The sequence below is a fragment of the Clinocottus analis genome, unplaced genomic scaffold (genome assembly GCF_023055335.1).
Source record: "Clinocottus analis isolate CAN_PGR_092001 unplaced genomic scaffold, fCliAna1.0.p SCAF_9, whole genome shotgun sequence".
NCBI classification, from domain to species: Eukaryota; Metazoa; Chordata; class Actinopteri; order Perciformes; family Cottidae; genus Clinocottus; species Clinocottus analis.
The window spans coordinates 8,907,129-8,929,433 of record NW_027176251.1 but is presented as its reverse complement, the minus strand read 5'-3'; the positions used below and the strand labels follow the sequence as shown (position 1 = coordinate 8,929,433).

Here is a 22,305-nt window from a genome sequence, read left to right as displayed (position 1 = left end):
TTAGTTGATTTCCTTTTTCTTTCCAGCACAGAAACACCTTTTCCTTTGGGAAACTTAGGTTTGATACTTATGATTGATAATTTGTTTTATGAAAAATATATTTATATTACTTGTGTCTTTCGATGCTGCTACAGTGCATTCAGTGGAAACTATATTTATAGTGTACTGTGTCAAAGTGTTTTTAAAAAAAAATTAGATATAAAATGTCCATGTATATATGTATCTATGTGGACATTTGATATCTAATTCTGCACTTTTGGGAAATATTTTGTTTGCAGCGCTTTTACTTGGAAGAGTAATAAAGTACTTTTACAAACTTGAGATTGTTAGTTTTATGTATGTGATTAGTTCTGCCATCATTGCTTGCACATTAGTGTATATTAATGAGCATCCAAAGATATGCCAATACAATGAAAGAGGCCCTCATGCACAAGTGAATATTGAGAATGTGTATTTTAATACGGAAATACAGCTTAGTGATAGTCATTTTTGGTTACTGCTTGCATTTTTTTTGTATGGAGGAGTTTTACTTTGAATTATGTGGACACAATCCCTAAACTACCATTACTTCACTTTCTCCATCACTTTTGAAAGTGGATAACTATTTTAGGGAAGAAAAATAAACAGAAAGAGGCTGAAGTGGTAGTTGAAACGAGTGCCTCCATTAGGAAAAGTTCTCCCAGTTGTCTTAAACTCAAACAAGATTGTGGAAATACCTGTTTATATTCCAGAATTCCATATATCTATCTCCAAAAGGCTGTCGGACCATCAGTACAGCTGAGATAGTGGCAGCCATCATTGGTTTGCAGTGGGGGGAAGAGGTCAGAAATGGCTCAGACCAAGCCTTTGTCGATAAAAAGCACACAGTCAAACAATATATATATATATATATATACATATATATATATATATATATATATATATATATATATATATATATATATATATATATATATATATATATATATATATATATATATATATATATATATATTCACTCATTGAACTTTTTATGTTTGCTAAGACTACACAGAGGTGGTGCAGATGTGCTGTTCCTAAAGGGAATGAGTTGCTGATAAGTGTGCAAATAAGGCCAAACGAAATGAAATACTGGATCAATACCACGGGCAGAGGAGAAGGAAACTAGTGATTGAAAGAAAATAAATATAGAGGTGGCAGAAAAAGTGGAATGAAGATGTAGAAATTGAAAAAGGTGTCACAAAATACAAACGTCTCAGTCAGACTGTAGAACTACTTTAAAGCATGATAAAGATAAGACCACAAGAAAGAAAACAATCACCGAAAGACAAAGAGTGGTTAACACAGGTTAACCTTGCTCCATGTTTGTGCTGGGCAAAAGAATCAGTGACAAGTGTGGTAACGATAGAGTTAAAGAAAATGCGGAAGACACATTTGCATCTACTCTGCCACATATACGTCTGTAGAAGAAGAAATCTACACACGAGCCTCCAGTAGGTGGCGATAATGTGCTTCAAAGTTGGATCAGCAGCGGTATAAGAGACAGAAGGAGAAAAGTAAGATCAATTTCTTTTCACTGTTGTCGACTGTGTTCATTCTTTATCTCTCCGACAATAAACCAAGCTGATTGAATAGTTTTTGTTTGTCTTAAACGCCTCTTTGTTTTCATTCATATACATTTGGGATGCCATTCAAGTACAGTAGCTTAGCTCACGTTGACACCACGCTATTGTGTCTCTAACCGATGCTAGCTGCTAGCTAGCGAGCTGGCCCTTATTGTTACTAGCCGTGTGTTATTGTTACTAGCCGTGTGTCAATTGAACAGAGGCCTGTGGATCCTCGGTCTTTATTGTGGAGCTTTTGCAGAAGACGGACTCTCTGACGTTGGGCCTGTGTTCCCCATCAAGCGAAGAGTTGCATTTTGTCACTTTTCATGTAATGAATCAAACTACCGTTTGAGAGCTAGCTAGCTAGCCTGCTCGCTAGATGCAGCTAATCTTGCACTAATTGCCAGGTACAATAACTTCTATGTTGACTAATTGCGAGGATGCAGATGTAGCTAACTTACTGAAATGCACTTTCTTTCTTTTTTTTTTTTTTTTTACAGAGAAAAGACACTTGGTACCTGAGGAAATATGGAAGCCCCTCCTGTTTCAGTGATGCCGGTCACCGGAGGAGCGATCAATATGATGGAGTATTTGCTGCAAGGTGAGCTAACGCCAGAATCAGCAAGTGAAACATCTCTCCATACGTGTTAGCTTGTTACATGGCCTGTAGGATAGAATGGTGCAATTAAAAAATTTGATTAGTTGTATATCACTACGGGGTGAGAGCATGTGTTTGTGCTTGAAAGTGCTGTAAACGTAACTGCTAAATCATAATTTGGTTGATTGTTGTGGCGGAGATTGATGTTTTACAAGTTGTCCCAAAATATTCTAAATTAGTTTGCCCTCATTGTTTTAAATGGGGTGAACCATATATTAGAGACCCTAAAAATGTGTTAGAATTCAACATTACCCCTTAATCCAGTCTAAACATCAGGTTGAATCATCACCCCTTTTAACAGTTTGATAAAACAACTGAATATTATCTTCTTCACGACTGTAGGAGTTATTGCAGGACTGATGTATTACAGTGTTGTATGAGACTGCAATACTACCAACCTAGTGTAAAAAGATGACACAATATGTTTAACCTTAATTCTGAAGAACATTTGCTGTGTTTGTAGTCTCAGCTGATGTAATGTTGAAGCATTGTTTTTTATTGTGTAGATAACATGTAAATGCTATATATTGTGCACACCACTTTCTTTTACGCTTATATATACATGCATTTGTTTCTCTACCCCTTATCAACGCAGGCAGTGTGTATGACCAAGCACTGGAAAGCCTCTTGCATCGCCTTCGAGGTCTGTGTGACAACATGGAACCTGAGACTTTTACAGATCATGAACTGGTTTATCTTCTGAAAGGCCAACAAGGGAACCCATTCATTCTGCGTGCCCGGAGGTCCCTCTCCCACCCCACATCACCATGGCACCTACGCTACCTAGGCCAACCCGAAGTGGGAGACAAGAGCCGTCACGCCCTGGTGCGCAACTGTGTTGACGTGGCTGCCTCTCACAGCCTGCCGGAGTTCCTCAATGAGATGGGCTTCCGCATGGACCACGAGTTTGTGGCCAATGGGCACATATTCCGCAAAGGTGCTATGAAAATTGTGGTTAGCAAGCTGTCACGGATCCTGGTACCGGGAAACACGGACAACACAGAACGGCTATCACTTTCATACCTGGTGGAGCTGAGTGTGTTGGCACCCGCTGGTCAGGACACTATGTCAGAGGAAATGCGCAGCTTTGCTGAGCAGCTTAAACCTCTGGTTCACCTTGAGAAGATTGACCCCAGCAAACAGAGACATTGAATGACATCATTTAGGGTCAAGTAATCTTCAGCCACTATGGACAAACACATTTCTTTTTTATGTTTACATTTGAACAGAAATTAAATGCAATTCAACTTTGACTTTACGTTTACACATCTGGTCAATTTGTTATGTGAGCTGGAAATGACTACAGTCACACAAAATATTATACATAAGTTTTGAATTATTAATTTTTCCTCAATTGATGCGGTTTGGTTAAACTCATTAGAGATTCATCTACATTGTTAGTTGTAACCCACTTGATGCAGTGGAATTGACTGTTTCCAGAAGAAATAATAGTGATGTGTTTGGGGATTATTAGAAGAACCGTAAAAGTGTTGCTAAAAAACAACTTCCAGGCTAGCTATATTTGTTCTAAGAGTAGATTTTTGCATCTTGACATGTATTTCTCAGAGTGGCTCCTGGCCTTTTTATTTTTTTAATTGGTTTAATTTTTCGATTATGATCGTTGTAATAATAAAACATACCTAGATTTAATCCTCTCTTTGGCGGGTTTAACACAAAGTTTTATATCAGTTTATCAGATTCTCGCTCTCTCTCTCTTCCTCTAAATTGTAGCCGTTCTTTCCGAGTATTAAGAATGTTGCACAAAGACCTGAGTTTTCCTAAAGAAACATTTTTTACATTATGATTCATTTTCTCCCACTAGGGGTCTCTCTTGCTCTTTGTGAAGCGATCTGTCTTGCCGGCTAAATGCTACCTCAGATCATCTACAGGAGCTGTGGTTGCCATGGAAATAATTAGCTGTGAGATCTGCACATCTTTTCCCCCCACTCTAATTACCTTTCTCAATTGCTTAATGATACATAGACCTGTGAAAGCCGTTCTTTCTTCCCCTCAACAAAAGCATTGATTTTCCCTCTCTTCCCTTCTCCTTTCTACTGTTAACCCATTAGTGCCTCTTTCATGGGAACTTGAGCTGGGACTATTACACATGAAAGCACTAAAGCTGCCTCAGGATCCTCCCTCTTCATGCCAAATTTCAAAATGGCTTGTACACTAGTGTGTCAACATTATGGCCAATCTGCTGCGGAGACTGAAGTAACTAATGCACATCCTGTCAGTTATGATAATAGTGTGGGCAATAAGACATGAGTGCTTCTAATAATACCCGCACAGGAAGATGCATTTGCAGGGGTTGCAATGTAAAGCGACCATGTCTGAAGGGAGAGCTCGAGGGCAGATGGCTGTCTCTACATGTTGACCTACCTGCATATCAAGGCTGATGAGGATGAGCTCGCTGAGGTGGAAAGGTGAGGTGACATTGCTTCCACAAGCATAAAATACACCTTGAAAAACACAGTTTAAACGATTGAACGTGTACATTATATTGTGGCTAAAATCAAACCCAATATTATAGTTTGGTACACAAAGTGGACAGTAAGAGACTGGAATATCTGATGAAGACAGTTTTATGTTCCAACAATCACAAGCCAACTACTGGCCCTTAGGACTAAAGCATGTTTCAGCTCTGTGTGAATTATGTATTAAAGAGGCAGATTCCTCCTCGCCCAAGGCTTTATATGTCCAGCATGGATACACTACAGTCTGTTGGCTTTCTTCCACTTAAACTTGTGTTAAGCACGGTGTTCTTTGGTGATGAGCTGGACTCCCACTGCACCTCCACTCCGTATTGCCTGGAGAACAGGGGCACAGCTCGGCTAATCAGTGTCTTGGCATCAGGCCTGCTCGGCTATTGTGGATGTAGCCAACTAACCAACTTGCACGAGTGAGGGATTGAACTTGTTGCCGACAGCGATATCAAATTCTGCATGGTTTAATTCAAGAAACAGACTGGAGTGACGCCAATTCCACTACATGTACAAACATCCTGATAACCCTTATAAGAGGTTAAAGGATGTAACTGATCATCAAATTGATTGCTTTTCATTGTGGGTCTGCACACAGCGAGCCGGAGCTGAAGGAGTTTGTGGTGAATCGTTTAGTCAGATTTTTGCAGGGAATCTGACCCGATGATGATTGGAGAAATAGCCAATATTTCCTCGGTGGATCATCAGTACTAGACTAAAACTGTCTGATAACCAGACAAAAGTTAATTATAGTATCTTTAATCAATATGATAGAAAAGATTGATGAATAAATGTTTCCAGTATTACAGACTATCAGGGAAAAAGAGCACACTGTCAATCATTTTATTTGAGATAAAACACAGATTTCCTCAGGTGTTCTTTCTGTTTTGGTTTTATACAATATGCAATTTAACGAGCTTTGATTTAATTTAGCTATTTTTTCTTCAGATAACAATCATTACTGAACTTATAAGGGGTAGAGAAGAAATACCTCAACAACATTCTTGGAACCCCAGTCTGTATAGTCCTTGTAGGGAAAAGAAGTTGGTAGGATGAAGCTTACTTAATTGTAGTATAAAGAAGGTACACTGTTATTGTACTAGTTTCAGACATACATCTTGATTTGGAGTCCACAATTGTCAGTACATCAATGAAACCGGTCAATTGCCTCCACTAAAATTATCTTTGACATCATCAGTGTGTTCAGTTATGCTCGCTGCACTTTTGGGTATGAGAAGAGCAAACTGATTTCTGTCTTTGGGCCATTTGATTGTTCTGGGTCTTCAACTGTCCATTATAATTAATTTACTAAGGCGGATAGTGTTAGTTATACACATATTGTGTTAGACTTCTGAAATGGGTGCCTTTACTTTCCATTCCACAACATAGCCTTAATTAAAACTCTTGGCATCCATTGTCTTCGCTGCCTCTGAACATCATGTATGAACATGATGTTCAGTTGGCAGCGCACATACCAAGATGCCACAGAAAGCTGGCTCTTTCTCAGGGCAGGAAGTCTTTAAGTCATCCTACTTTGGGCCAGTGCCACGAAGGGGTGAAATCCAGCTTCGTCTACTCGGGAACGTTCCCAGCACTTGGATTTGAGCCCGCTCCTTCATGTGTCATTGAGAGCCCATATGCTTGTTAGAGAGTGTGGGTTGTTTGCCGAGAGGGGTGGAGAACCAGGGTTTTCCCAAACAGCATCCATCTCCCATGGGTGTTCTTGTGGCTTCTCCAGCTTCTTCTCATCCTAATCCCGCTGGGCAGAGCGGTTGACGGGGATACATTGCACAACATGGTGAGGTTGTGATGGACGTCCGCCTGCAGTGCCGTAGAAATGAGGATTGTCCCTTTCTGTATGTGAATGGGGGGGAGGAGGGGTTGACGTGCCCAAAGCTCTGCATTGCTTGTGGCTGACTGTGGTGATTACTGCTGTGCAGAACATGCTGTTCCAGGATCAGCTACTCGGAGCCTAAAGCCAGCCACGCTGCCTCTGGAATGTCTGGTATGGGCAACAGCGTAGCAGTCAGCCTGGAGGCAACCAGACACATATGTAGTTTTTAAAGTCGTGCTGCCTGGGCCTCCCTCTTCTTCGTCTCAGTCCACTCTTCTTTCACGATATGTGTAATCAAGAGACATTGTGTTGTCTTGTGTCACCAACATTCTGGCATTTTCAGGAGTTTGACTTGTAAACAAGTATCGTAAGTATTACAAGCAATACAAAAGTTGTCATTCTCCAGCATTGACCAAATGATAATATATAATAATAGGTGCAGTAGGGTTTGCTGACTTTCTACACAAAGCCCTTTACCAACAAGGCTTTTTAGCCATCTGATCTCCTTGATGTTTAGCATTAAATCATTCTATGACATATGACACATCGTGCATTTAAAAGTGCTATTTTTGACCCACATTTCTCAACATCATTTATGTCTGAGTGCACACATTTGTGGCCATGTTGTGAAACGTTTAAGTATAGCTTCCATCCATACGCATTTTGCACGAATTGGGCGGGGTCCTGCAAGCAATTTTTAGCCACCTTGCTGCACAGGTACTTATTTAGCTGGTGCTTGTGAGCGTTAGTGTGTCGCACTGAAATATGAGGATTTTGCTCAAACTGAAGTGGAATATCTTGAGTCGAATCCCCCCATGGGCGGTGAAACTGCTTACAATAAACGACCGCCTGACTTCCAAATATTACCATATATTGTAACTGCGTAGAACATGTCTGTAGAAGCATGTAGAAGACCATGAATAAAAAATATAGCAATCTACAACATATGGTGTGAATGTGCATCAAACTGCGAATTAAACCGTTGCTGAATGGCCTGTGAGCTCAGCAAATCTGTTGGAGAAAGGTGAAGTACTGCGTGAGGCTACCATCCCACGTTTCTAACAAACAAATGTCAGGAAATAAGCGGCCAATGGGTTTTGTGTACCTGTGCCATTGTGCCCGCCCACCTATTAAATTTGGGGAGGGGCTGGGTGGGTTTGGAGGGGCGGAATCCCCACCTCGGTCAGTGAAGCAGAATTACGCACTCTGGTCTGACCGGGGATGTGTCTGCCACAGCGTGTGTTTGGCGTCGAGGCTTGGCAAATCCGATTTCAATTATGATGTGCAAGTGTTATATGCCTCCTCACTTTGGATGAAGTGCGGAGCGGAGATGATCTTTCAATCTGGCCTCTGAAAAGCAACAAAAGAAAGAAAAACATTTCACCTCACTCCTCCCGGATTAAAATCTAGGGTTACCTAATCTCTCTTAATCTGGACTAAATCGGTCTAATCGAAAGAGAAAATTACACTGGCTGAGGTATAGCCCGCAAATAATCATCAGATGTGAAACCTCATGCGCACGTCGAGTTCTCCCTGGAGGGCAATTGGACGCTACACACGTTGCTTTGGACAATTTGCAACGCACAAAAACAGATCAGACACTGTATTTTTAAAAGACAAAAAAAAATCCGTGTCTAGATTATGCAGGAAATTCCCCCTGTGTCATGTTCACGTTGTCTTGTTCTATCCCCACTGGACGGGGAGGCTGGCACACAAAGCGCCGTGTGACGCTCTGCCAGAGAGATCATTATGCAGAGTTTTGATTAAGAATTTGGAGTTTGCTCCCATCGTTCATACCAGAGATAATGGTGAGATAGTTGGAGACAGAGAGAGAGAGAAAGTGAGAGGTAGAAAAAAGAGGGAGGGAGGAGAGAGAGGGAGTTCGGGGTTTCGCTGTAATCATCTTCGGAGAGTATTGATTTCGTGCGCGCACTCCAATTGGCAGCATCTCCACTACAGCGCCGGCGCGTCATCCTCGGTTCACATCGACTGAACGAGTTGTAAGCAAATGAGAACATGTGTGGGATCTGAGAGAGTGAGAAGAGGCGAGGGGGATAGAGGGGAGCAAGAGGAGGTGTGATAAAAGACTGTTTTATCAACCTGACAAGTGGATACGAAATTTGATCGCTGGACTATTCTTCCCCCTTTTTTTAAATTTTCTTTCTTTCTTTACATTTTTTTTAGACTGGGAATGTATTGATTCGTCACATGCGCACGCCTGTTCGTTATAATTGCAGACAGTTGGGTGCTGTTCAGGCTGAATGGACTTGAATGTGCCGCTGCCAGCTTAATCCGTGCAGACTGGAAGATTTAATAATTCACGGTAATCACGCATTATCGCCTCAGTGGATGCTCTCAACGCAGCTCTGGTGATTTCTCCCCCTCTTTCCTCATTCTTCCCGTTGTCTTGTGGAGGATTTATCGACGACTCCTCTGCAAATATGCTCCTTATCTGAATTGTCATCTGTTGCTGCAACTGGGTTGCAAAGCCCCCATGACTGGCGCTGACACGCGTTTGAGATTGACTGCCTCGGGGTGATGTGGACTATTCTATGAGACGCAATTTGATCGCCGTTTGATATTTTACTCCAGGTAAAATGGACGAAAAATTATTATTACTTTTATTACTTCTCTTATCTCTACACGCGAGGTTGTGATTTTGCTCGTATTCACCATGGTCCTTTTACTCCGTTGAATTGCTTCTTATTGATTTAGACTGTACCCCTAATAGCATCTTTATAAGGCGAATTTCATCGTGAAGTGATACTGAGGACAGTTGGATATTTGGGGGATTGTGGAGGTATTTCCCTCCCTTGCTCTTCATTTGATTAATTCCCTCTTCGACGGAAGGGTACATGTTGATGATGGAGGACGACGAATTAGACGCTCATCAGGTTGATTCAGATTTCGAGCCGCAAAGCCGGCCTCGCTCGTGCACCTGGCCGCTGCCATGCCCGGAGGATTTCCCTGGTGGACACGAGGTCAGCGGGGGTCTTCCACTGGCCAACATCAAGGTGGAACCAGAGGACGTCCCGGCTTGCATAGCGGGGCTCGTGGGCGGAACGCCGGGAGAGCTGAAGCATCCAGCCGGCGCCCCGGCATCCACGGGCGCGACGCACCCATGCCTGGCTGGCGCGACGCTCGATGTGACCGGACCGTTGCGCAAAGCCAAATCCTCGCGGCGGAACGCGTGGGGGAACCAGTCCTACGCGGATCTCATTACCCGGGCCATCGAGAGCACCCTAGAAAAGAGACTCACGCTGTCACAGATATACGACTGGATGGTCCGCTATGTGCCCTATTTCAAGGATAAGGGCGACAGCAACAGCTCAGCTGGCTGGAAGGTAAGGAATAAAACGCATGTCTGGCGTTTGACGTGTTAATCACAGAGTGATACTAGCGAATATTATTCCTATTCGCTAAGCCATTAACATTTTTTTCCACCCCTCGTGCCATACACATGTCACCATGGGATTCCGTGTCGGTTACGCATGAATGTGCCATGCGTTATCTTGTCTTAGTTCATTACAGCTGTCAGTCATCCTAATAGATCGTTGATGGCAGAATGTAATAGACTGGAGTGCAGTGTGTGTGTAACAAGGCTTTGCTTATCCCAGAGCAGCTCATGATAAGCAACAGCGTCCGTAGTAGAGCATGAAATCCTTTCACCAGGAGCAGTGCCACAATGGTTAATGATTCATTTCCATATCTGCTGCGAGTAAATGAGTCAGTTACAATCCATTCAGCGCATTTTCATGCAAATAGCGGCACACATTTTCTACTTATCAGTTCTAAAAACACATCAACAGAGGGACACTTGTAGGTGATCACAGGTCAGCTGTCCACAACGTAACTATTCAGACGGGAGTTCACTGTTGACCACAGTCCACCACCACCGCTGCCTATCTGGCTGAGAGCCTAGAAAGCTCCTGGACATCTGCCCATGCTATCAGCCTCATCATGTTGCTATTCATTATGGCCATCTGAGGACAGGGAGAAGGGGCAGGGAGATCGGCAGGGAGATCAGCAGGGCAGCAGTGCTTGTCCTCATGGTGCACCTGTGCTGAGCTGAGACCTTAAGTTGCAGCTGAAAAGACTTATGTCCAATGTGTGAGGAGTACGAGGCTGTACAGTGTGATAGCTCTTACCCATGACTTGTTAGTCATCAGAATCGTGCAGTTTACTCTTTTTTTGTTTGTTTGACTAAATCAAGACTACTGAACAGGACTTCACGTGTGCTATATAGCCAAATCGTGTTTCCAGCATAAACCCATTATTGAATCGGCTGTTAATGCTGATTGCTAAGATATCCCATTAAATACTTACAGGAGTGATTAAGTTGGCTGCTTCACCTGGTTTCAAGCCGCTCAGAACTATCAGGGTGTGTCATTCACACAATTAAGTATAATCAAAATCCCCCCAAAATGGGATGTGTCCAACAACAGGCATTCATATTTTTGTCTTCCAGTTGGTTCTCAAGTTGTTGTGTTGCTGTTGCATTATAACATAAACTCTGTTACTGCTCTGTGATCAGCTTTAATCACAAGTACCTGACTGACACCGTAAACCTGTCTGTCCCATTAAAGTGAACTCTGATAAGGTGTGACTTCAGGTACACTCTGACTCATTAGCACCAAGAGTGCCACCACGGGGCCTCTTTATCTTTAGCGCTAAAGTCCTAGTCTGCTACTTATGAAACTGCAAATTAGGAGGAAGGGGGGAGGGGTGGCCGTGGCAGTCTGAGGTCCAGGGCTATTTCAGGCCACAGGCGAGACATGGGGCCCATTCCATGTAATGACTGGGCATTAGGTAAGTCGTTTAAAGCATGCAGCCATAATGTCGGTAACAGGGCTGACCTGGTTTTGGTCACAGATAGAACTGCATTGTAAACATACACTTAGGAGTCACATGTGTAGCTCACTTACAGGAACCAAACCTACAGCTTTGTGGAAATATTCACTGAGCAGAATGTGTGCATGTAAAACGCTAATTTCTGATGCAACGGCCTGCCCTGGCTTTTGCAATAAATGTGTTCAACTTTGTGAACCAGGCTCATCAAATGAGAATACCATTTTTTTTATTATTTGAAGGATTATGAATACATAATGAAGCCCATTTTTGTTGTTGTTCAGAGTTTGACAAATGTATTACATTATTTCAATAAGCTTCAGAGTGGACACATAAAACATGTTTTATAAGAGTTTGACAGTAACATTACTTGCAGGCAGCTCGAAAGACCAAGTTTAACAAGATTGATATTAGGTCACATGTTCAGAATCAATGCATGAACCCACGAGGACAACACGTCACACTACCACCTCCCTCATTTGCATACAACACAGGTGCACTCTCATACATGTCATTTTACAATCATATCTGGCAATTATACTTGACAGCCGCATTTGTGAGTTGGAAAACATTACTTGTATCATCCACAACATTTTAATCTCAATCAACACTACCACGCATGAGAACATTTGATGCAAAAAGGCCTGTTTTGTTGTTGTTGTTGGAGCAGGGCATGTGAAAAAAACACAAAAGAATTGTTGGTAAGCTGCTGATGAAATGAAATGAAACGAAGTGATATAGCTTGGCAATTAGCGTAGGAGGCAGGCAGGCGGGGTAGGGTGTGTGTGTGTGTGTGTGTAGGGAGGGGGGAGGGGGGTTGGAGTTGATGCCCTGATGATGGGTGCTAGACAGTCAGTACACCTGGACAGTGCCATTAAGCTCCTATAAATACCTAATGGCTTCTGACTTCTAGGAAAGCTGCAGTATTCTGAGGTCATGGCTTCTTAATCGCCTCCTTACTGAAGGGAGGTGACGTAGAATTGTAGACTTGTGAACCTGATTACACTTTCCCCCGCCACTACGGCAGTGTCGATTAAAAGCAACTTCAGTGGCCTTTTTTTCTCCAGTGTTCTGTAACTAACTAAAGCTGCTCAAACGTATAAATGTGCAGGATGCTGTAAAGTTAGCGATTTCTAAAGCCCTGTATTTATGGTTGTGTTTTATGTCTTCATGACTAATTATATATCTATATATCCACGGGTGTGGATGCATTCTGCATTTGTGTGTGGGAGAAGCACATGTCAATTTGAACAAAGCGTCAGGGTTGGTAGTGTTGCGTGTCTTTGTGGGGGCTATAGTGAAGGGGGAGGGGCTGTCTACTTCTATAGGCGTGTGTGTTTGGGCCCGCTGATTGGTCTGACAGCATGTCACTGCAGAGGATTCTGCATTTGACTTCATAATGCCTCTAATGGTAGGGTTTAAAGGCAACTTGGTGTGGGGATTGCCCTTCAGGCGCCCAGAAGTTCATTAACTCCAAAGGGGTTAGACACTGCCATTGTTATGCTTGGGTGGAGTTGGGGGTTGCTTTATTGTATATGTCAGCAGGGAAGGTTATGGGATACAATAAGCCATAATACACCAATGCTTTTGGTGTCATATAGTATATGTAAACATACATGTGTGATGCATTCCTCTAAAATATCATCACGTTAACTTTTGTTGTCAATTTCTGCCAGCTGTATTGCACAACACAGTTTCCCCTGCATGTATTTACAGCTTTTTGCGGCGCTTGGGCAGTCATTTGCCAGCGGATTGCACAGCAGGTCAGCAAGGGTGCCAGGCAGTCACTCAGACACTTTAATCCAAGAGACTAGACCATTATTTATAAAATGTCTTTGTAGCAGTCTGTGCAGGCCCAACAGGGCAAAAGGTCACAGGGCTTCCTTTTCTGACCGAATTTAGGCAGATCAGAATGATGGCGCTCAAAAAGATTTAGAGAGAAATGTGACAGCGACTGTAAGGCATAATTGAATGCGAGGAAAGGAAGAGGAGAGAAAGAAAGATGTCTCTCTCGGTATATGTAGTCTTATCTTCTGTAAAGGCACACAACCCCTGTCTCCACAGGCATTAGTATTTATAACAGTGCTGGATTATATCACTTTATCTAATTGATTTATAGGTAAAGAGACAGACAGGCTCTCGTAATCCTGTCACTATGCGCCGGCTCCAGCCGCTGCAGTAGAGCAACACTTGTCAAATATGAAGGATGTGAATGTCAAATGTGCAGCAGAGTTGACAGAAGCTTAGCATGAAGTGGAGAGACTTAAAACTTTCTGAGTGTGAGTAGCTTGCATGTGTGTGTGTGTGTGCATGTGTGTAGGAATGCATGCTTGTGTCGCCTGTTGATGGTTGGGGAGTCTCTCCAGACTGGAAACCATCCTAGACTTTAGCTGATTCATATTTCATCCTCCGTCTTGGCTCAAGGGAGCAGAGTAATTTGAGAGTGCAACAGATACACATGCGCGCACATACATTTACACACTCAGAAAACCAGAGCATATTATGCATGCTGGACAGATTTATGGTGCAGAATTATGAGCACCTTACATCTCTTCTTGGCTCCTGCAGCCGGAGCCGGGTTGGGTTCACACAGTATATTCCGGTTGATTCAGGTTGAGTTGGGTATCTGACGCTAAGAAGCCCGTTCTCTCTGACTATTTTTTCCCTGCAGCTGTCAGGCAGCCGCGTGGCAGTTCATTTCTCACTGAAAATGATTAATGTACATGCAAATTACCAAAGCAAGGGCATGCATTCAAATATAAGAGATCGCAATCAGTAGACAGTAATATGAAAAACAATATAATTTCACCTTAGATATTACTTCACTCTCTCCTATCATTCCATCTAGCAGACCCCCATGTTATCGCCTCTTTTATCTCCTCGTCATTCTCCTTCGCTCCATCCATCTATTAGACATGCTATACATTTTTTCTCTCTTAGTGGTTTTTGGAACAAGGGCCAATTGAGGTGAGGAGTCTTTCTCAAGAGAGCTGAGGCGTCAGTCTTCTGCCAGTGATCCAGACTGCCTTAAGCAGTGTGCCTCCCCTCGTCTAAGAGGAATCTCATATCTCACATTATCGCAGAGATAATAGGATAACAATGCCGGATTTCTCCCAGCTCGACTCCTCTCAGCTACCGGGTCTTTTGGAGCAGAATACAAGGGGATGAGACCGTCAAGTTCGCAATTCGACAGGGATGAACTCATTTGGATGTTCTTCTCAGCTGAACGGAACTTCAGCTGTTGAATCATTGCTAGCCTATTACCCATGGCTCTGCAATTTACTTCAACATTTTTACAGCCGTTTGGTGCCATTTCTCTGAATATTAGATACTCCTTTCTGTTAATTTAGTTTTGCCTAAACTAAAGACGTATTGTGAAGCAAAGACGAATTGTCATTTCCTCCCCTCTGGCTCTTGCACACAAACACACACACATTTGCACGAGACACACAACACACTTGTGCCTCCTCAAACCACCCATGGAGGAACACTCTGTTCTTGGGTGGGGTGAACCATTTTTGGGACAGGAGGGGGCTGACCGAGAGCGGAAGCGACTTTGGTGCTGTTTTGCTGTCTGATTTGTTGTGAAACCTGTCGGACTCGCGACGATTGGCTCATATGGAAGGCGTGGCTCTGTTTGGTGAGCGCCCGCAGGTTTTTTGGCAAAACCGTTCACAGCTGCAGGGACAAAATGTGGTGTGTGTTTCTTTCTGAGGCTGTGTAGGTTTGATGTCATGGAGATTTGATGGGAGGGAGGGATGGGGGAAAAGGCCTTGAGTGTTACACTAGCGCTGGGTGATTAGAACACATCTCTTTTTATATCCAGGGAAAGGGTTATGAAATTTGGGAGGAAAGAGAAAAAGCTCTTCTGTTGAGGGGTCTATACGTTTGGACTCACAGTGGACTTTAGGCATGCAGCCATAAGTCCCACATTTCAATAAAATGATGTCTGTGTTCCTGCTGAGTTACCCTGGATCCAGACCTGATTGACTTCAGAACCTTTGTGACTTGTAGTCCTACTTAAAAAGTCGATGCATTGCTTATATTCTGGTTTTGAGGGAGGCCTCACAGATCTTTGTCAGTTGAGCAATATTAACATTACTCACATAATACATTTTTCATGCATGACCTTAAATGCTTACCAAAAATGACTATTAGGCAATAAATGACTCATCTAATCACTGGCTTACTTCTCAGAAAGGAAATACCTCAGTTTCTCAACGTAAGGCCCATTGTTATAACACAGTAAAGTAATGAACAGGTATCCCCTCATTGAAAAAGGTTCATGTCAGATATGTGGCTTCTTTTTTATTCAGTAAAGTGTTGTGTTAAAGTCATTCATTCTAATACAAAGAAGAGTCTGTCAGTGTTAATCTGATGGCAGCACATTAAGTTATTTTGTCCCAGAGAACTGTGGTTTCTGTTGCAAATGTTGTAAATGGCTTTGAATATTCACTTCAGCGTGTGAATAAAATGTGTTAGCCCTCGTGGTGCTTGAAATTTTGGTCTCCGTGTGGAGCAGCATGCTTGTTGCTCATCTGTGTCAATGTGCATAATATGGGATTGTCGTCTGTGTGTGTGTGTGTGTGTGTGTGTGTGTGTGTGTGTGTGTGTGTGTGTGTGTGCGTGTGCGTGTGCATGTACGTGTGGGGGTGTTTATAACTGCATTTCTCTTCCTCTTCCCTGCATCAGAGGGTGAGTGTGTGTCTGTGTGTGTGTCTGTGTGTGCATGTGGGTGTGTTGGGGGGGGCTGATGGGCTCAGTGGGAGCCCGGGTCCCGGGGGAACAGCTCTCGTTAATAATTCAGACGAGGCTCATTATCAAGGCAGCGCAGATTTCTCCCTGATTCCACCTTAATTGCAGGCAGGCTGCTCCACTCAGGCAGGCGGTAGTCACGCTGGGTCGACTCTCTCTGTCTTTTTCTGTACAACAGGCCCTGCTCGGCTCCACTCTGTTCTGCTCCGTCTCCAATACTCACCCCTATCACGGCAAGACGGCCTGAGGCTAGCCTCCTCCATGTTAGCGAACACCGTAATAGTGTATATATAATAATATAGAATAATGAACAATGAACATGCTATGTCTTTATACTTGGAGATGTGCCGCATATATTTCTGATTAGATGCAGACTGGGCACGGTTTGGGCATCGCTGTGGAATGTTTGGTGTAGTTGGCCAACCAAGACGCTCTCACAGTTCACAGTTTTCTGACATGTTGTGGACTGAATGATAACTGTAGATAAAAAACATAACTTAATTGATCAAAACAATCTTTAGTTGCAGCCCTTATAGGTTATATGATTTATGGTTCATTATGACTGAAGTACCGGTTGTATATCTGCTGATCAATCTGAAACATAATGTTGTATTATGATGCACACTATACAAAGCCTAATGTGTTTTGCTGTGGTTATATGGTTTGTGATATATTATAATGGCGAGTTTATCCTTGAAATAGCCCATAGCATATTATCATACTGATGACACTATAGAACGTGTGTTGCCATGAGTGATATCAATCTTCAACAACACTCCTCTTCATGACCATTTATAGGCTTATGTAATGTATCTTGTCTTCATAATTTACACAGACTGATGGGTTTCCATTCACTGAAGCCCTGCCGAGAGAGCAACATAATGGGCCTGATCTTGTCATACATGTATATGAATATTTCACATCAAGCCATTGTAACTAGATGGGGCTTTAGATAAACAACACAGATGCCTCTTCCTCTTTGCTCTCGCTATAAGATGGAGTGCGCTCCAAGCTATATTTCTCTACCGGCCTCAAAACTCACTTCTCACAAATCACAGTGCCCATATTTCCTAATTCAATTTTTCTCTTTGTCTGATATCTCTTCCTGTATGCAAGGGATTGATGGCCGTGTGCGTGTGTGTTTACGCGCACGCATATTGCCAAGTCCGTCCCTGAGAAAGAGATGATATATACCGAGCTAAACGGTGTCTTTCACAACGCTCCATCTCCGGACTCCATCCTGGCAGCCACGTGCCGGGTCTCTTGCTCCTCTCAGCCTGTCCATCAAGCCCCTGTCATGAGCCAAAGGATTGTGGGAAGGGGAAAGGGGAGCGTATGAGGGCCGTCCATCAGTTTACCTGCGCTCGGCGGTCCCAACCAGTGATGGAGGGAGCCGGCTCACAAAGGGAAATGTAGTTAACGTTGACTGATTGGAGCAGGTGGATAGAAAAAAAGAAGGGCAGTGGAGAGGCGGAGTAGCAAGAGTTATGTTCAAGAAAGATGCTTGTTATTCTAATGCTGGTGGATATGCTGCGGTGGGCCATGCGCCTGCGTCTGATGGATGGAGGTCACCTCCGGTAGCGGCTGGTCAGGAACCGGCGCAGCACCCTGCTGAGCTGTAACGTTTGCTCACGTGAGCTGAAAAGAGAAAACTGACCTTGGAAAGAAATCACATGTGTGGTTCTGCTTGGGCGTGTACATTTGTCTGTGTAAAACAACCCATGTGTGAGCAAATCTGCGTGGGAGCCAGCATATGTGTGGGGAGCCTACAGGACTGGGGCGAGGTTGTTGGGTTATGAGGTGACTGTGAGACCAGCTGGAATTGTGGGGGAAAGAGGGGGGTTGTTTTGTGTTTTTGATGGGAGGTATGGTCAGACAGAGGGGGAAAGGGGGGCGGGGGGTGAAGTTGTTCCTCCCCAATTGGATTTGTATGTCACTGGCTTGAATCTGGGTCAGGACACTGGGTCCGGTGTTTAGTATGCTGACCGTGTGAGGTCTGAACTCCGAGTCTGCTCATAGCCCTGAATGAACCCAGCACGTCTGCCTCGCTCTGTCTCCTCTCCCCCTTTCTTTTGGACCGTTTTTTTTCATCTCCGTCTCTTCCCCCTCTTTCTCCTTCGTTTTTTCTGCAGAAAGCCCTTTTCTATCCCCTCCTCTGTCTCTCTGCCTTTTTTCTTTCCGCACCCCGGGCTTTTTTTTCATACTCTTCTTTCTCATGCTCTCTTTTTCACTGTCAGTCACTCACGGCCTTCTCTTCTCTCCTCACTTGTTCTATTTCACACTCTCAGTCCTCCCCACAAAGTAGCCTTTTTATCACTCATTTCCCTCTTCCCTCGCTCATTTCTCCTGCTCCTTTCATGTGCTTTTGAAATCCCCTTTTCATCTTTAGCTCTCTCTCCCTTTCGCCTGCTTTCTCTCTCTCTCTCTCTCTCTCTCTCTCTCTCTCTCTCTCTCTCTCTCTCTCTCTCTCTCTCTCCCTCCCTCTCTCTCTCTCTCTCTCTCTCTCTCTCACACACACACACACACACACACACACACACACACACACACACACACACACACTCATTCAGTCATTCCTTTATTATCCCAAAACTAAAGTGATAAATGGCTCTCTTTCTTCTCCGTAAATGTCACTCGGGGAATTGTCTCTGCTCACTGATTGACTGGAGTAGAATGATGGCCACACATGCACGTGCGCCAGTTGTGCACACGGGCACAAAAGGGAGAGACAGAAGAAGAAGGGAGAGCAAGGAAATGATCTATCATTGGAAGTACAGCTTGGCTGGGACTGCTGCCGTCAGGGTTAACATCTGGCCCTCACAGGTCCAGCATTCTCTCAGAGGCTGATGCATCATTTGAAGAACTTCTGTGGTTGGTTTATAATGAAGCATCAATTCTTAACAGGACTTGGCATTCACAGGAGTGCTGGGAAGCTGAAGCTCGACAAGGGATCAATCACAGTTAAACAATCGGAGCAGGCAGGCTGGACCGGTCTTGCCATTCTTTTCCCTTCTAAAGTGACGTGATGCAGAATGCACAAGTGTTGTTCCCAGTTTGATCGTTTGTCGTTAGCGTACCCTTAAGTGTCAGAAAAGTGACGGCCAAGGGAATATGCATCAAACAGCCATTGTTCAGAGCCGACAGTGTACTGTGTGTGTAAGTAAGTAGGGGTTAATAATGCTCAGTCATTTTCTTAATGTCTCATTCACTCGGCCTCAGGCGTTAGAGCTTGATAAAGGTCAAGACGACTGGTGGTTGCATGTCATCTTCCCTTATTTCATTCTCTTCACTGCACAGCAGGAAGGAGGGAACCAAGAAAAAAGGGAAAGTCTGTAGCCAGCCAGCAGCGATGCTGATCCACGTCTCTTCATTCTCTGAACCAGGATAAAGAGATTTAATAGGGGGACTGGGAGAGACGGGGGCGGCCGGCTCAGTCAATGAAGTGGGGATGAAAATATCAAATTGATAGAGAGAAAGATGGAAAGACAAGGAGAGGCAAGTGAGCAAAATGCAGAGGGAAAGAAACGAGAGCGAGATTAGAGAGTAGATTATAGGGCATCCAAGCAGGACTGGAAGCCAGACTTGGCTGCACTTCAGCTACACTCTGCACTTTTCAGCTCAAGTGTGCGTCCATTAGTGCACTCCCATTGCACTCAGAAAGCCATGCACTTTGATATGCAACACACAAGCACATGTACTCATAACCACACAAACACAGTGAATTTCTTGTATACTGTTCATACATGCAAAGCCCCACAGACATACAGTAACTCTGGCCTTACACACATTTACCCAAAAACCTACTCTGACCTGGTCCTGTTATATCTCTCCCTCTCCCTCTCGCTTTCACACACACTCGCACACACACACACACACACACGCACACACGCACACACGCACACACGCACACACGCACACGCACACACACCCTCACGATCCCTTCGCTAGCCACCAGATTGCTTCCCGTCAAAATAAATAATTAAATGAGTGCAATAACGGCTTCCGAAAAAAGATCCCTCAATTAGTGCAAAATGGGTAAATGGCATGGGGTGGGGGCTGCGGGGGGCTGGAGTGGTATTTCGGGAACACCCGCACACATACATATACACATACACACAATCTATTACATAAGGCAAATCATGACCCAAGAAGGTTTTAACGCAGTTGTGCAAGGGTAATTTCCCCCCTCCTCTTTAGCAATCAGCTTAGCGAAGTCTATGCTCAAATCCTTACAAGTGATCCATGCCTGAAGACCGGCCGGGGAGAGATCTAGTTGAGTGCCAAGGAGATGCAAGCGGAGCAGCTAAGGGGATGCCGCTGGGGTCAAGGCCGTGTGTGTTTGTGGCGCTGTCTTTGTGCATTTCCAAGGTTGTGATATCTGGAATGGTGATTAGGAGAAGGTTGGAATTCAGTCAATTTGTGTCCGGATTTACGAGAGAGAGAAAGAGATGCAGGGCGAGACGTTGATGTTCTTCTTGAAAAAATGTGTGAAAGGATCGAGTTAGTGGTGAAGGTTGTATTGTAAAGGTAAACAATGTCACCTGCATCCGACGAGAGAGTGGAAACTGTAGGTTTGATGTGTGACAGGGATTGGCGTGGTTGGGCGCTAAACATCTTGTTTGAACGTGAAGTTCAATAATTATTACGTCTGAATTGCAAAATCCTCTTGTGGAGAGAAAAGCATACTAGTCATACTTTATTGGGCTGTAAGTAAGGTATATTTTCATTATTGCTTAATCTATTGCTTATTCTAATTAAAATGTGATGTATTGAGTGCATAACATGAAGAAAATATAGTAACGAAAGCCTAATGCAAGCGTCAAAAGACCAAGGGGTCCTCTTGGGCTTATGTGCCACTTTTAAGAAAAGTCTCAATGAGTCGAAGGCTTTAGTTGTTTCATCCTTGTGTCTGTCCCACTGTCTCTGTTACACCTGGTCGGACACATGTGCAAATGCACACATGCTAGTTCCATTTCTGACTCCATGCCATCTAAAAATCTTTTAGCAGAGCTGGCATCTGGCCAGATTGTATTGTTGTCATCATCAGGGCTATAATACTAAACTACACTCTCATCAGGTGCCAAAACCAAGCTCACAAATGTTTCACTGGGACAAATATATTACGCAGTGGACCTAATCTGTGTGTGATAAAATGCTACGACAGCACAGCAGACAGATGGATCCTTGAACCTGGAACCGTACTGAGTAAGCAAAATTTAGGGAAGAATTAGCCCTTGTGCTAACACTGTTAACTTTGACAAAGTTCCATTTGTTAAATGTCAGGCATGTATATTTGGGTATTCAGCAACACAGGTCACAGACCTGAAGGGATACAAGGATCTTAGAGGGATCAATCAAGAGAGGGAGTTGGTGAAGTGAACCATAGATATGGCGGTGCACAAATGACTTTGGACATGAAGCATACTGACACAAAGTGTCAGATGATTGGATGGATGGATGGCTTCCTTTACATATGAACAAACTGATGGTTGAAGGAGTGAAGGGCTGGCACGGACAAGAGGATGAAGTGCTGAGACCGAGAGTGGAAGGAAGGCAAAAGATGTAAAAAAGATCTCATGTCTCACATGTGTGGAACAGTTGTTTCCACCTTGCTACGGTTAAGAGTAGACCAACTTGCAATCCTTCTTACTGCAGGAAGAGGAGCGTCTGTGCGAGGCAGAGTGGGCAAACATGGGCGCAATGGGCTGAAATGGAAGGATGTGAGCGGAGAAGGGAAGTAGGATGGATAAATCCGGAGCTGGGGAAATGAAAAGCTGCAACGCACCGTGCTTAAGTAAGGGCATGGCTTGAGAGATATGGGGAGGGACAGAGAGGGTCAATCAGAGATGCAGGGTAAAAGGGGGTAAGATGGATGGAGGGATGGAGGGATTGTGACAGAGGGGAGCAAATGACAGAGGAGGGGGCCATGATGGGGTCTTTGCGGTGAGGCGATTGCGTGACTGAGAGGAAAGTGCACTGCTGTGTGTGTAATGCTCTCAAGACGGATATTAAGACGTGATGCCCGACTCACAGAGTCACTGCCCCGCTCTCCCCTTTTCTCCTTTACTCTCCTCCATTCTGCTCCCTCTCTCACTCCCTTCGCGTCCACTAATGATCCTCGCGTCCTGCCACACTGCCAGG

The 22,305-nt window shown here is 43.9% G+C and overlaps 2 protein-coding genes across 4 annotated transcripts in view; both read left to right on the top strand.

The window, feature by feature from the left end:
• The first annotated feature begins 1,452 nt into the window (after positions 1-1,452).
• Positions 1,453-3,497, top strand: med18 (mediator of RNA polymerase II transcription, subunit 18 homolog (yeast)). 3 transcript variants are annotated; one of them, XM_068570375.1, is made up of 3 exons: positions 1,453-1,535; positions 2,087-2,187; positions 2,840-3,497. In XM_068570375.1, exons 2-3 carry the CDS (start codon positions 2,115-2,117, stop codon positions 3,394-3,396), a joined length of 630 nt encoding a protein of 209 aa, XP_068426476.1. In that variant the 5' UTR covers positions 1,453-1,535; positions 2,087-2,114; the 3' UTR covers positions 3,397-3,497. The 3 variants fall into 3 exon arrangements, with proteins under 3 accessions (XP_068426476.1, XP_068426477.1, XP_068426475.1); XM_068570376.1 differs by lacking the exon at positions 1,453-1,535 and adding an exon at positions 1,546-1,914; XM_068570374.1 differs by lacking the exon at positions 1,453-1,535 and adding an exon at positions 1,546-1,993.
• A 5,018-nt stretch (positions 3,498-8,515) lies between these two features.
• Positions 8,516-22,305, top strand: part of LOC137781820 (forkhead box protein O6-like) — a 29,141-nt gene continuing 15,351 nt past the window's right edge. Inside the window, exon 1 of the mRNA XM_068570826.1 lies at positions 8,516-9,905. Within this exon, the coding sequence (XP_068426927.1) occupies positions 9,417-9,905 (489 nt within the window). The 5' untranslated portion in view covers positions 8,516-9,416. The remainder of the gene's footprint in view (positions 9,906-22,305) is intronic.

What these genes read in the sequence shown, in the direction of transcription:
- med18 (XM_068570375.1), top strand. Translation starts at nt 2,115, where the DNA reads ATGGAAGCCCCTCCTGTTTCAGTGATGCCGGTCACCGGAGGAGCGATC. An exon ending in GATGGAGTATTTGCTGCAAG is followed by an intron (nt 2,188 to 2,839) that starts GTGAGCTAACGC and finishes TTATCAACGCAG; the next exon opens with GCAGTGTGTATGACCAAGCA.